The following is a 14652-nucleotide window of genomic DNA, read 5'->3' as shown; positions in this document are numbered from 1 at the left end:
CGTAGGTTGTCACCAGTGAGGAAACGGGAATGCTACCGGCATCTAGTGGCAGAGGCCAGGGATCCTGCAGTGCACAGGACAGCTGCCCACAACAGAACTGCCCCACCCCTCACGTCAGTCGTGCTAAGGTAGAGAAACACTGGTCTGATGAGAACCCACGCATGGCCCAGAGAGTGACTTGAGTTGAGAGCTCAGAAGGCGTGCTGTTAATCAGACTCGGGCAGGCATTTCTAAGCTTCCATGGGAATAGAATTCTGTTACCGACAAACACTGAGAGATTGGCCAAACTGCTTCTTTTAGTTAAAAAAAATATTGCTTTTGTTGATTTGGAAATTGCTCCTCATCTTGTCTACTTTTAAATTGCTGTGGTTCCTAAAACTGCAGCAGAACAGTCCCTAAGCCTTTGTGCCCTCCTCAGTGGTGTGTGACCAGCCATAGTTCCCACCGCCCAGGAGTGACTCTGAGGGTCAATGCACACAAAGCACGCAGGGCTCATTAAGAGGTGCTCAGTAAACGTTAGCCATTATCGTGCGTATTCATGGTGGAGAAACAAATGAATTCGTTCGGTATGAGACTGAAGCCCTGTGAAAATTCTCTAATTAAAAAGCGAACATCGAAGTGCCATGGATCCTTATTTCCTCCTTTGATGTTCACTGAAAATCTTTAGATAAAATTGTCTGTAAAACGAAGGCTTTTCTTTGAATGTGCAGTAATTACCCGTAACTAGCATGATACCAGTGCTGCGGTTTGTCTATGGATGTATTTTGAAACATTAGCCGGCACTAACTGGAATTTGGCATCTAATGACAATCTATGGTCTGCCTAATTGGAGAGAGGTTCGGTTCACCAGGTAATCTGCCTTGTAACAAGGTGCCGGGTTTGATTAAAGCCTGCGTGCCTGAGACATCTCACCATTGGACCTCAAAACACCAATGCACGATTTCTCCCTACTTCTTCTCTTCCTTTCCTGGGCAGTCAAGTAAAATAAGGATTCCACAGAAAGGGAATAAGCCAGGATTATTTTTTCACCTTCTTTGCTTCTGACCCCTATTCTTCTTGTTTCTGCCTCCAGTGACAAAATTGGTGTATAGAACACACCGGTCTCTGTTGCAAAGGAAAGAAACTAATCATTTTTCTCCAATAGGATGGAAAGACAGCAGAAGATCTTGCTAGGTCAGAACAGCATGAACATGTAGCAGGTCTCCTTGCAAGACTCCGAAAGGTGAGAAATTCTATTTATCAGTCTGAAATTCTGTTTTTATGTGAAAACGTGTCTTTTCCCTTGTGTAAACTCTGAGAATGAACAAAACGAGGCTTCGAACACACCAGTTGAATGAAAAGGCAGCTGTCCCTTTCCCGTGGTTTGCATATCGACTTGCATACATGCTTCAGCTACTTGTCCGCTTTCTTCTGTATCTGGTGGGCACTGTAATTTACAGCATGAGGATGTGCCTGCAGGAAGCCAGCCTCATGGAGGTGAGGTGAAGCAACTTGCTACTTAGTTCAGAGCCCAGATTCAGACCTGAAATAGAAATGTCTGCTTGCCATGGTCCCTCAGAGGGTTCAGTGCTTCTTCAGTGCAATTCCTGGCCAGTCGGGGACAGTCCTCTCCTGCACCGAGCTCGCCCGCCTGCTGTGTGACTGCACCAATCTCCTTCCGTAGGGAGACCCAGGCCCTGTTTCCCTCAGCAGACTCTTCTAGACTCTGTACTCAAGGAGACCCATGTGTTTGCTTACCTTAGTCATTCCCTCTAAGAATTCTAAGCCTCAGCTTCCTGAAGAGCCAGAAAGGGAGGATTTGGCTGCCAAGCATTTCTAACTGAATTCTAGTGTGCTCGTGTGGATGGGACTTCCTGTCCTTGAAGGATTCGAGGACCCCTAGCATCTCCTGTCATAGGTTCTCTTCTCCATTCATTTTGGAAATCAAAAGAGGCCTCCACATATTTCCTGACACCCCTGTAGGGCGGTGTCACCCTCTCAAGACCCACTCCTTGACCCTAAACACATTCCTGGGGAGAAATCTGTATCTGGGACAGCAGAGGGGTTGGCCTTAAATTGCTGTGCCATTCCATTTGGTTTCTAAATGGGCCAAATTAGCAAAAGAAAAGCTGCCTGAGTTTTCACCTCCAGTCAGCTGACATATCGAGGAAAGTATCTCTAGACGTTTGCTAGGGAGCTTGAGTCTTTCTGCTCTTGAAGAACTAACCAAAGCCATCTTGTTGACCAGCGTGGGGCGGGAGAGGACCGGCCAGAGGAGAGTGAGAGGGCGTTTCTGTGTTTAGACAGCACAGGGGGCCGACCCATGGGGAGATGAAGCCTTGCAGCCAGTGCATCTGGGCAGGGGAGGATGAGGGTGCAGAGGCCGAGATTGTGGGGAGAGGAAGAACACGGCGCAAGCCTGAGCTGAGTAGGATCTGCTCGGGCCCAGTTCGACACAAAGGGATTTGGGGTAGTGATGGGCTGGAGCCTCTGGTGCTGTCTGGGAGAGCCTGCCAAACACGTGTGTGTCAGTGCTGTCACATCAGGGCCTTGAAAGCAGCCACGGTGGCAGTATTTGCACCACAGGAATAGCAAACATGACAAATCAGGGCCATCTTGGCCCCTAGCAAGCTGGTTAACCAGCACACCCCTGCTTTAGGGGTCTTTGGAAGCCCCCATAGTCACACTTTGGGTTCTAGGTACAGCCTTCTGTCGAGGTAGGAAATGTCCAAACCTGTAGAGGAATTTTATGCGTTTACTTGAGGCAGCCGACAATTGCTAGTACCAGTGCCAAGCAAAATCTCAACCGATGGAGAAAATGGTCCAGGAAATGGCAGTTTTGCAGCTTATTTTATACATTAGAATCTAAAGAGGAGACGTAAGGAGAGTCACATGAAATCCACTGGTGGTAGATGAAAAGGGCAGGAGAAAGCAAAGCAGGAAAGTCTCTGGGACTGGATAAAAAGCAAAACAGAGAGACACATCTTTCTCTCACATTGGTGGGTACAGGATTGATAAAAACATTTATAGCACATAGAGGTGATATTTGGGGAACAAGATAACCATGAGGGGTTCTGTGTTCTCATGCTCTGGTTCAGTAAGTGTGCCCTGAGGGGTCCAAGAAAAAGGGCTTACTCTGACGTTCCATGGGTATGTTACCTGAGATGCAAAAAGACAATGAAAAGGCTCACTGAAAGTAAAGATTGACCTTTGTCAGGGAAGCTACAGGCCTAGGATGTGAGTACCCACCATGACCCGCTTTCAGTAAGGAATTTTTATATTCAGACCATCCTACGTGGTTACTTTCCGTCCCTGAGTTTGTAGGACACACCATGCTGGCCTCCCCTGAGCTTGTCAGGTTTAGTTTGTGGCCCCTTTTTTGTCTACGCTTCTTAAAAAAGAGGAGCCGCCCCTTCTACTCTCGCACGTGCTCGCCCCACCACTAAACGAAGCTCAGTTCAGCCCTCTAGACCTGCCCAAGAACCGTGCTGTGCTGCTGCTTACCAGACCAGTTCTCCTCCTGGAAAAAAGTAGAGTGCTCGTTATCAGGCAGGCGGAGACAAGGTCGCACTTAGATTTTTCATCAGCATCCATTTTACTATTGCTGCAAGTCCCATTTTTATCTGATTTTAAAATACTAGTTTCAGAAGGTTTGGGAAGTTGGCTTCTTTTTATTTTATTTGATTGTCCTTCTAATCAGATTTTCCATAATTTGATATTAGAAGTAGTTGCTTTTCCTAAGCCTAGGACTAGGCAGTGAGAAAGATGCCCAGGAATATTTTGGAAAAGAGGACAAAATTGGGAGTTTGCCCAGAATTTAAAATTCACAAGTAAGCTGCATTTGCATAATTAAGAGTTGCTGCTCCATCAGTGCTGGGTCTAATTGCATCCTGCCATTTGCAGAAAGCCACGTCACCTCCCCATGCTCTTATCTGGCTTTCCCAGATTGCAGGATGCTCTTCCCTGTCAATCAGCAGATGTTTAGTCATCTTTTCTGATGAGAAATGAAAGCTAAATTTCCAGGGGGAAAAGTTGCTGGAAAAAAGGAAACTAGAAACCAAGATTTACCAAGGCTTTAAAGAACAAAGCAGTTAACAAATAATATTCATTTAAAAGATACTCACAGTGTCAACTATATGCCAAGAAGTGTTCTAGGCACCAGAAAGATCACAGTGAACAAAAGAGGCAAAACTCATCCATTAAAAAATAAGAAAAATGCCAGATAAGGTGAGTTAGGAGTTGGCAAACAATGGCCAAAGCCAAAGCTACCCTAGTAAATAAAGTTTTATTGGAACACAGCCATACCTTTCATTGGCTGGTTTCTGAATACAGAAGTCCCAACAGAGACCACCTGGCCCTTTACAGGAAGGTTTACTACCCCTGGTGTAAGTGCAGGGGACTCAAATAGGATGAAATGAAAGTAGGGGATAGGAGTGGCACTATCCCCTGACTGGTCAGGGAATGCCTCTCTCATGGTGACATTTAAACCAACACCTGAAGGACAAGAAAGAGGAAGCAGCCAGAAAGGGATGGTGGAAGGCAGAGGGACTAACAAGTACAAAAGGCCCGAGGCATTAAAAAGTTGGGTGTGTCCCAGAAAACAGACCAAGCCTGCTCTAGAACTTGAGCACGGTGTTCTAGGCAGAGGATGATGGCCACGATGGCCGAGGCCATCTGATCAGAGAGGTAGGCCAGGCTTTAGACCTTAGTAAGGAGATTGAGATTTGCTCCAGGTGTATTGAGCAGGTAGGAACAAGATCTGACTTAGGTTTTAGGAATTTACTGGTCCAACAGAAAGACCAGATAGAAGATAATCTTGGTGGTCAGGTGAGATATGAAGGTGCTTTGACTGGGGTTGTCCAGGCTCAATTACTTTGTGAGCCTTGGGCAAGAATACAAACGCCTGTGTAAATATGTAAAGTATATGATTAAAGGTAATGAACAGGGAAATATCATAGGTTACAGCCTCCCACTTTTACAGTACACCTTTATGACCACCTGGAAGGCCGAGTTCTGGTTTAGAATTTTGATTCCTCGGTGTTCAGTGCTGCTTCTCTTCCCCTTCCCAACCCTGGCAGCCCTGCATACAAGAGACCCATACCCAGATACCCCGAGCCTCACATCTGCCTTCCAGCCACACCCTCTAGCCCAAGGAGTTCAGTTAGGGGACACAAAAAAAGAAAATATTTCAAGTCATGAGCCAGAATTTAAGGAGTACAATAGTCTAAACTGCCCACTCCCCTGGCAGTATTACTGCATGAGGCCGGGCTGGGTTTTGTGGCCAGCCTGGGTACAGGGTGGTCTTGCAGCTCTTATTAAATACAGACCATGGATGGAATGTTATGCCCCGCTCCAAAGAAATCGATATTCTCCCATCTTCAGAGCTAGCCAAGAGCAGCTCAATATCGTCCTCCAATCCTCTCTCCATTAAAACCTTAGTCTGCATTGGAGAGCACACTCTTATTTAAGTTGATGGAAGCTGCCTTCCTGGGGATGCTGGTCAGGACCCTGCTGCACCATCTAGTGGTGAAAAGTGAGAACGCGCCACCCACCAGATGCAGAGGGATTGCAGAAACTTCCGTCTGTCCTATACGTCTGTATCAAAATCAATTGTGTTCAGATTCTCCAAGGTTCCTAGTGAGCAGAAGGAGGGGTCATGCTGCAGGATGAGGTTAGGTTTCCTCAGAAAGGAGGAGACTCTGTTTTTGCCTTTCCTGGCCTTTGACGATTACGGCAGATTCTGTCAGTCTTAGTAGAGAGCAGTTTCCTGACAACCTTCGCAAAGACAGGGTGGAACGTGAGTCATTCCCAGCCCAGGCCAGCCGCTCCTGGTAGAAGAGGAAGGCAGGGACCGGGAGAACTCCCCTGGGCAGAGGACAGGAGGGGAGAGTGGGACACCTTTACCCCTTTTTGGCTTTGAAACTCTTTTCTCACCTGCCGTTCCTCACCCCCACTCGGAAGGAGAGAACATGTGAGTGTGCATGCTTGTATGACCATCCAGAATCGAGGACATCATGAAAACTGAGCTGTGAGTCCAGCAAAGCAGTATTTTCTTAGGGTGCGGGGGAATGATTTCTTGCAGACGGTTAACATTTGGGAAACAGCATGTGAGCTCGTAACACATTCTGAGATGAGTAGAATCCCTTCGGATGAAGACTCAACAGTTTCTGATCAAGAATAGAAGCTCCCTGCCCCCCGCAGCTCCCAGAGGACACTGGGGATGCCAACACAGGCCAGCAATCCAAGTCATTTGCTTAGGAAAAAAAGAGGTACTGAAATGAGATGTGCCCTTTGTCTATGAAAATTCAGAGCAGGGAGGGCCCCTTCTCATTCTATTTGCCTTTTTGTAGCAGTGACTCATACATCTTATTTTAAATTGAAATGCCCCCGAGGCAACATAGCACTGGAGACCTTGCACTAACCAGGACGCATCTTCGGTGTGGGTCGAACTGGAAATGGCCCTCCTTGTCTATTCTACCATGCTTCTAACTCCCTGCAGCACATCCCCACTTTGAGAGTCTGCCCTCAACTTGCAAATCTGTATTTATCCCTTTGTCCTCCTGCTTCTGAGGAACCCTCCACCTCCCTTTCAGCAGCAACAGTGGTAGAAAGAAAATGTGCTGGTGAGTTCTGTCTATGCTTTGAGGAAAGTACCTTGGCCTCTTTGTGCCTCGGTTTCCTCATTTGAAAGGAAGAATGACCACATTAACCACAAAATTTTCTTTAAGGTTTAAATAAGAAATGTGAGTGACAGCACAGTGTAAGCTGAAAGATGTCATACACAGGAGCGTTACTGCCGCAGACAGGAAATGAACCTGTCTGCACTCCTCCGGGTACTAAAAAATAATTTCTGACCCTTGCTAAAGATGGTAGGGCAGACTCTATTCACAGGGCACTGGAGTCGGGGTTTGTAGCAGAGGGCAGAGATCAGCCCAACTCTGACTCCAACAAAGACAAGTGGAGATTTATAGCCAAGAGGCTGGGTGGGGACTATGGGTGGAAAATTGCTAAGAGCAAACATCAAGGCCGAGGGACCTCTTGGTGGACTGACTGCTTTAGATTCTTCTGTGAGATGGTCAGCCAGGTGCGGCCACAAGAGGAGGCAGAGGGGAAGCTCAGGAGAAAACATTTCTTATTCTCACAGGTCTAAGAGAGACAGGAGTCTCTGGAGAAGGGGGTCACAGGGCACAGGCTACACCAAGTGGGAGAAGCAGAGAAGACCTCTGACAAAGACCTTTGTTGGAGATCATGGTGGGATAAACAAAAGGGCATGGGGGAAGTCACTGGTGACTTTGAACATCAGTGGGTCACAGCTGGGAGAGTAGGAAGGGAAACTTATAGAACGACGACCTTATCACACTAGTGGATCTGGGTGGATGCTCATAGCCTGTGTGGGGATATTGAGGCATCAGGAAAATAGGACATTTTAAAGATTACATTACACAACTCAAGAGGATTCTTGTTTAGGGCAGGCAGGGTGAGCAGATATCAAAGGTGGAGGGTGAACAATTTGATCAGATAGCAAGGGGGTGATTTTCACTAAACTAACTCAGCAGGATTCTTGCTAAAACTGGACTAACCGGACCAGGGACACAGCCCAAGGTTAGGACCTTGAGGGCTCACTGGAGTTAGGACAAATGGAAAGTCTTCATCACCAGCTGCCTCTTCTCTCTTGCCTCCATGTCTGGAGCTGGCCCCAGAAACAGGCAAACAGATTGCTGGCAGCTTCCGGTCACTATTTCTCTGGTGGAAGTCGAAGGAGTGAGAGCCGTACTCTTAGTCGCACGGGCAGCGCTAAGAAAGGCACCGAAGTGATTTCTCAGCTGCTCAGGAGCAAGCAGCCTTAGTTCAGAGTGGCTTCGGGAAGCACACTGGGTGGCAGCAGTGTCAGATGGGTAGCATGGTTGAAGTCTTGTCGGAGTGGAAGTGATGTGGGATTCTCAGAGAGATGGGACACCGAGGCTATAAGCAGGAAGCAGCGTTTATCGATGCCGGCACCAGCTCAGCGGATTCTTATCCAAAGGCTGAGCCCTGACTGTCACATAACAGGCAGTCTTATACAGTCTTGTCATCCCTACACAGCTGCAGATATAAGGAAGAACATTAATTGGTTGGCAAGCTATGAAACAACTGATGTTAGTTAGTTGGAGAGCCCTTGAGGTGGGGGAAGGGCAGTCAGGAATGAACTCGTTCGAGCAGGAAATGGCCAGGCAGGGTCAGGCTGCCACAGAAGGACCTGTGAAACTCATGCAGCAGAGACAAACACGCCCTCATTTCTTCACACAGGACAGACATGATGGCCAAAGCATGAAAACGCAAAGTGGCAAGATCAACAGGGCAAGAAACAGACAGAAAAGTTCCCCACGCCCATTCATTGCACAGTGCACCCAGGATCCAGTGAATGGATTGAAACCCAGGCAGGTTTCCTGCCTTTCTCCTGTCTCAGGAGTAGCAGACACTGGCTTCACACAAAGGATCTGTGTGTGTTAGGAAGCCGTGTGTCACGAAATGGGTGAAGAACTATTTCATCTGTCTACTCAGTGAGAGACTCAAAATGGAAGGTGATGCTCACGGGACCCTGATTGCAGTTCAGATTCTCACCATGCGGTGGAAGTGTGAGCGTGGCGGCCTGATTGAAATGAAAGATAGAAAGTCTAGTTTTTTCTAAAGGTTAAATTAGAACGAAAGGAAGCAGATTTGCTTCAGGGGCTTATGGGCTTATCTGTAACAGGAGCGGGCATCGGGAGATAACTAGCATCCCATTTCTTCCAGCACCCCATTTCTTCCAGCCTGTTTGACAGTACCCTAATAAGTTATTGTCTCAGAATAGAACCTTTTCAGCTTTTGTGCTGACTTGGGTAATAATTCAAGGAAATTGCTGGCAAGATACCCCAGCCCTTTCTGTCCCCCGTGGCACTTTGTCTTTGAGGTTAGAAGAAGAGATCAGAGTAAGGATAACTTCATACCCTGCAGGTCACTGTCCAGGCCGTGACCGACCCAACACCGTATAGCACACATTTAATGATGCCTCTTTTACCCTCCTAAAATGAGGGGGTTTCATGAAATGGACAAATACTTGGACCCATCTACAGACTCACAGAACGCAACACACCTGCAGACACCCATGAATATCGGAGGGCTGGGACGGCAACTCAAACGCTGTAGCAACTGCTGACATGATTTTCAGAAATGCAAGGACAGAGCTCATGAAAATCTAAATTATATATATATTTTCCACCAATTTATAAAACAATAGCATTCTTGGAAAACTCAGTATGTATTAAACCATGCTATCCACCTCCCCCACCCCCCGCCACACACACACAAAAACCCTCTGGGTTATATGTAAAATGATGCAGTTAAGTCCTAAGCTCAGATTGTCACAACGGGTTTATCTGCTATATAAATGCTCAGCAGACACTCAGAAGTTAGTAGGACCTAGGACCTTATTGCTCAAGATGTTGCGTGTACATGTCCGGACACCAAGCAGCTACCAGCAAACCGTGAGAACTAAAACTGCTCCTAAATGCCTGCTAGGGGACAGTGTTACTCTGTTGAGAAAGGGAGATCCCAGTTTACCAATAGAAAATGAGGGTAGGAACATTGGAGCCTGAGTTCAGGAGAGTTGTGAGTTTGTTGTGTGACCTTGCTTGGTCTTCAGTGAGAAAAGTAACAGTGGCTCAGCAGTTAATCAGCCCCTCCCAGGATTTAGAACTGGGGTATCAACTGGCCAGATCTGAGATCATACCAAGACAGAAAGGAAGGTGCTTACCTCCAAAATGCTCTTGCATGGGTTACCGCTGAGTCAACTCTTTTATATCACACCTCTTTATTGGGCATCCTACCTGAGCCAGGAGCCGGGGATACCATCTCTCCCCTCACGCTGGCTCCTAGTCTAGAGAGAAAGTTCAGTCTGACCCCACCTGCAGTCCGGTGGGGTCACGATGGAGAGCCATGTGTGTGCCTGAGCGGCCAAGGAGGAAATTTCCAGGAGCGACCACAGCAAGATAGGTCTCGGGGATGCATGGAAGTTAACAGGCTAGAGCAGAGGGGATCGTCCTGGGTAGGGGAGAAGTCCACCTCAGGCTGCATGTCACAGCTCCAACAGGGCCTTGTTACAGAGCCAGAGCCAGGCTGGGGTAGTAGAAACAAGGCAGCATATGAGACAGGATGGGACCAGGGTGCCATGATCGATGTCTCACTATGTAGACCACTCTGGGTGCAAAGAACACTTTGCCAGCACCATCCCTTCTAAAGGTCCCATGTTATATTTAATGTCAGAGTGTTCACATGTCTGTGTCTCCCCAGGACCATGGATATGACAACCTTCCAGTTGTCAGCACTGTGCTTAGCACATGGGAGGCTGTCCATAAATGTTTGCTGATGAATGAATGAATGAATGAGGGAGTGAATTATCCTGCATTGGGGAGACTCCTGCTTCTCCCTGTAGGACTGAGAAAGAAGAAAGGGGAAAGATTATTGTGTCCCCTAGGCCCCTCCTCCTCATTTAGCTTTGTACCTAGTGATGCCTCTCTTCTTATCATCACAATGTCATAAAGGAAACAGATGCCCCCTCATGGAGAGGACCAGGTGCCCCTGGCCAGTCTCACAGGGCTGACCCTGTTTCACAGGAATCGCTCCACCCAGTTCATTATGCATCAAATGCAATGGAAATCAACAGATCTGTGGAGAGAGAGCAGATGGGTGGTTGCCAGGGGCTGGGCAGAGAGGGGAGTGTGAAGTGACTGCTAATGAGTGCTGCGGCTCTTTCTGGGGTGCTGAAATGCTCTGGTGGTGGCGGCACAGCATTGTAAACGTACTAAAAGACTCTGAACGGTACACTTTAAAGTGGTTAAAGTAGTGAATTGTATGTTATGTGCATTTCACATGAATTTTTAAACAAGTACTAGGGTCAGAACAAAAGGGGTAAATTTTGCAGGCTGGGAAGCTGCAGTCCGGGGTTCGGAGCCCTGGGAATCGGCATCGCCGCTTGCTCGGGCCTTCCTCTGTCTCTGTGATTAATGGGCCCTTTCACTGTGTCCAGGATACTCACCGAGGACTCTTCATCCAGCAACTGCGACCCACCCAGAACCTGCAGCCGAGGATCAAACTGAAGCTGTTCGGCCACTCGGGGTCTGGGAAGACCACCCTGGTGGAGTCTCTCAAGTGCGGGCTGCTGAGGAGCTTCTTCAGGAGACGCCGGCCCAGACTCTCCTCCACCAACTCCACCAGGTTCCCGCCTTCGCCCCTGGCCTCCAAGCCGACAGGTAGGCGCCTCCAGCCCGGCCCCTGCCTCTCCAGTCGGTGCTTGGCTTTGCCCTGTCTTGGGTCAAGGTCTAGGATGAGTGGTCTATTGGTCCCAGGCTGACCGGATCCCACTGCCTTGGTGGCTTTCAGGTGTGGTCTAGCCCAGCCGTGGGCCTTGTGTCCACCCCCTCCCCCACATTGCCCAGCAATTGCCTGGGAATGGCAAGGAAAGGATGTCACTGAACTCGTGCTCACAGGCATGAAGGTCCACAATCACAAATGTGCCAATAGCAGATTTGTGTCATATTCTACTCGGGGACCTGGCCCCTGATGACACAAAGGGCTTGGACTAGCACTGGTTCCAGATTGCACAGATTGAATGGTGGCCCCGGGCTGTGTCCTCACTCGCATGCTTTCTTCTCGGAAGCCTGCGGGCTCACCCAGAAATGCAGGAACAGAGAGCAACAAACTGGGAGTCACGTGGGAGCGCTATTCCTGCACATCGTGAGGTCGGTTGGTGGTTTTGAAAGGCTCCTTACTGGTTGTCATGGTTGGTCTCTCCACCCACGTGGACCCTCGTCAGGAAGCTGGCTTTGCTGTCTTCCCTCACCTCTCGCAGACACGATTATTGGTGGATTCAAACCCAGAGCTGCAAGGTTACCTGTCCTTCCCCAGGGAGACACACTCACAGTGAGCAACAGGAGACTGTAGCATCTGGGTGTTATTTCTCCTGAACCCCTTGTAGAGTGAGGGACTTAAGATTTGTGACAGTAAGAAAAAAGATCTTCAAAGATACTAATGTCCATTTTGAAGCCTTGTGTCTCAGATTCGTTTTCTGTACATGATGTTACAAAGGTGTCATACCTGTCCCCTAGGTTGAATACAAGTGTTTTCAGTTTGTTTCTATGTAGTTCTTCTCTCCATGAGGAAGGCGGTCTGGGAACATTAGCGCAGGGGGGACAGTTGACTGAGCTTTATGCGCCCCTTTCAACTTGCTTTCCCTGAACACAGTAGTAAAATGGAAACTTTCAGAGAAAAATAACCACAATGGATTTATAATCAGAATGATTATAATGTTGCCAATGCATATTGCTGATACTTATTGAGCACCAACTGTGTGCCAGGAACTGCACAAAATGTGGTAAATGTGACACCTCATTTCATCCATGAGACGGGCTTACGCAGTAGTTTTACCACCGTTTTACTGAAGCCTCGAGTCACACAGCTGGCGTTCATGAAGTGTGTGGCTCCTGAGTCACGGCTTATGAATGACGCTTGGAACTCCTGAGTCAGGGCATTTGTGTGCACACGTTTTCCATTTTCCACTGTAATTTGAGCTCAGTGTAGGGATGTCAGATGGGTTGTACCTTCTCTAAAGTCAGTAGTTTCCCAGATTGAGTGATGAGGTTCAGCCTAGCGTGTAATCCTGGCTACACTAAACTAGTGTTTCTAGTTGGTCAGTTTCTCTGACAGTTCATGTTGTCACCTCTAGAGGGAGTCAGCCCTGTCTCGTTTAAGGTCAGTCTAATCTGAGCCACTATTGCAGGGGTGGGGAGGGAAGGAGACGGTGTGTGTGTGTGTGTATGTGTGTGTGAGAGAGAGAGAGACAGAGACAGAGACAGAGACAGGCAGACAGAGCTAGAGAGACAGAGAAAGTTAGTGACAGAGAGAGACAGAGTGAGACGGAGAGACAGAGAGACAAAGAGGTAGCTTCCTAGATCTTAATCTGGAATTTCTTAAACCTCATTGGGTATGAAATTATGCCCCAGGAGTCCTTAAGGTAAAGTGAACCAGCCACACATCAAGCCTAAGAGTTCCCCAGGATAATAAGATTTTATCTGCTGCTCAACCCTCACCTCTCAGTCGTATCTCCGTTCATCTTTTTCCTGGTCATTTTCCCACATCCGGAAGAATCTGGAATTAGATTCTTGATACAGTGCGGCTCAGGATGACTGGTTTATTAGCAGGTGTCACCGTGTGTAACAACATCCTTCAGCTAGTACTTAGAGAGACTTGGGTCACAGGGCTCAGTGACGGAAGATTCCCTTATAGACCAGACGAGCCACCTCAACTGCAATCAGCATAGAGACTCAGCGGGTCTCATGGGGAGGCTGCTTCTCTTGTTCTCTCGGCCACCTTGGTTCAGAGCTACCTTCCCAGGCCTAGCCCTCAAATTTCTATGTGGAGGTAACTCATTAGTGGGGGGCCTGGCTTCTCCAAAAGGACTGTTAGGAGATAAACACTGCTCTTTGTTTTTTTTTTAATATCCCATGGGACTTAGTTCTTTAGAATCTCTCTGGTGTCCTGTGGTCTCAGAGGATGCTGACTTCCTGACCAGAAGGAACCGAAGGGAGAAAACCTTTCAAATGTATCCCCTCTCCTGGGAGCTAATGTCACTGTTCTCTCAGGAAGCTCAGCTCTGCTCTCTGTGGTCACTTGACTAAAGGCAAGTCGACTTGGGGATTTGCAAGACTGAGGAACGTAATAAATGCTGGGAAGGTATGAGAGAAGTCCAAGATATGAGAGAATAACCAAATAATTGTTCAGCTGGCAAAGTTTTTGCTCCTTGGTGAGACAAAAACGAAACCTAGGTAGAAGCAAGAAGGTACGGACAGGCACGTGTGTGATGAGCATAGTCTGTGTTCCAGGTGCTGTACACATATCGTCTCTTGGGAGTCTCACAACTTTGTGAGGTTGTGTCATAAACCCATTTCAGAGAAAAGTAACCCAAGATGTTTTGCCTAAGGCAGAGGCTGAAACCCAGCAGTCTGGCAAGCTGCAGTTGTGTAGCTTGGGGGAGGGGAAGGAGAAAAATTGAATTAGCTACCAACATTGAAAAATCTAGAGATTTCACCTAAAAAGCTAGATACTTTGCTTTTTGTTGAAAAGCGGAAGCTCTGGCCACACTTGATTCATATTCCTGCCTGGTGCTGGTTAGTGGGGAGGAGTGTGGCTGCCCCATATATGGAGGCACAGGCATCGCATTTCACCCCTTCTCCACCCAGCCCCCTAAATCTAAGAGACCCACAGACCAGGAGAGAGAGCTCAGAAGCAGACTCGCCCACCCTATTCACGAAATTTTGCCCTTTCATAGAAATGACATTCCAGAAATTCAATAGAGTGTGACTTCTGGGCCAAGGTCACCCTTAGTCAGTGGTAGAGGTGGAATTCAGCCTCAGTTCTGTCTGGTGGCCTCCTAGAGGGCCTAGGCAAGGATGGAAAAGTTGTGTAACCCATAGAGGGCTGTGTTGCTTAATACCAGGTGCTTGGTCTGCCCCAGCGGGGGCTGGGGAGGAGGGGCGGGGTAAAGATTCTATGCAGCCCTTAGAAGAGACAAGACTGAAGTTAAATCTAGACCTTCCTGAGGCCTGGGAAGGGCCAGGAGCTCTGCCTGTAGGCACTGTAGCAGACCTTCCTCCTGCCCAG

The 14652-nt window shown here is 48.0% G+C and overlaps 1 protein-coding gene across 4 annotated transcripts in view; it reads left to right on the top strand.

The window, feature by feature from the left end:
• The window catches only part of LOC120612929 (death-associated protein kinase 1), a 145192-nt gene extending 133830 nt beyond the window's left edge, over positions 1–11362 (top strand). For all 4 annotated transcript variants that reach the window (XM_039875613.1, XM_039875614.1, XM_039875611.1 and 1 more), the window contains 2 exons: positions 1145–1222; positions 11024–11362. In XM_039875613.1, the coding sequence (XP_039731547.1) occupies positions 1145–1222; positions 11024–11347 (402 nt within the window). In that variant the 3' untranslated portion in view covers positions 11348–11362. The remainder of the gene's footprint in view (positions 1–1144; positions 1223–11023) is intronic.
• The last annotated feature ends 3290 nt before the right edge of the window (positions 11363–14652 follow it).

Source organism: Pteropus medius, unplaced genomic scaffold (assembly GCF_902729225.1).
Source record: "Pteropus medius unplaced genomic scaffold, Ma_sr-lr_union100, whole genome shotgun sequence".
NCBI lineage: Eukaryota > Metazoa > Chordata > Mammalia > Chiroptera > Pteropodidae > Pteropus > Pteropus medius.
The sequence above is the reverse complement of the archived record's forward strand: the minus strand, read 5'-3'. Positions and strand labels throughout refer to the sequence as shown.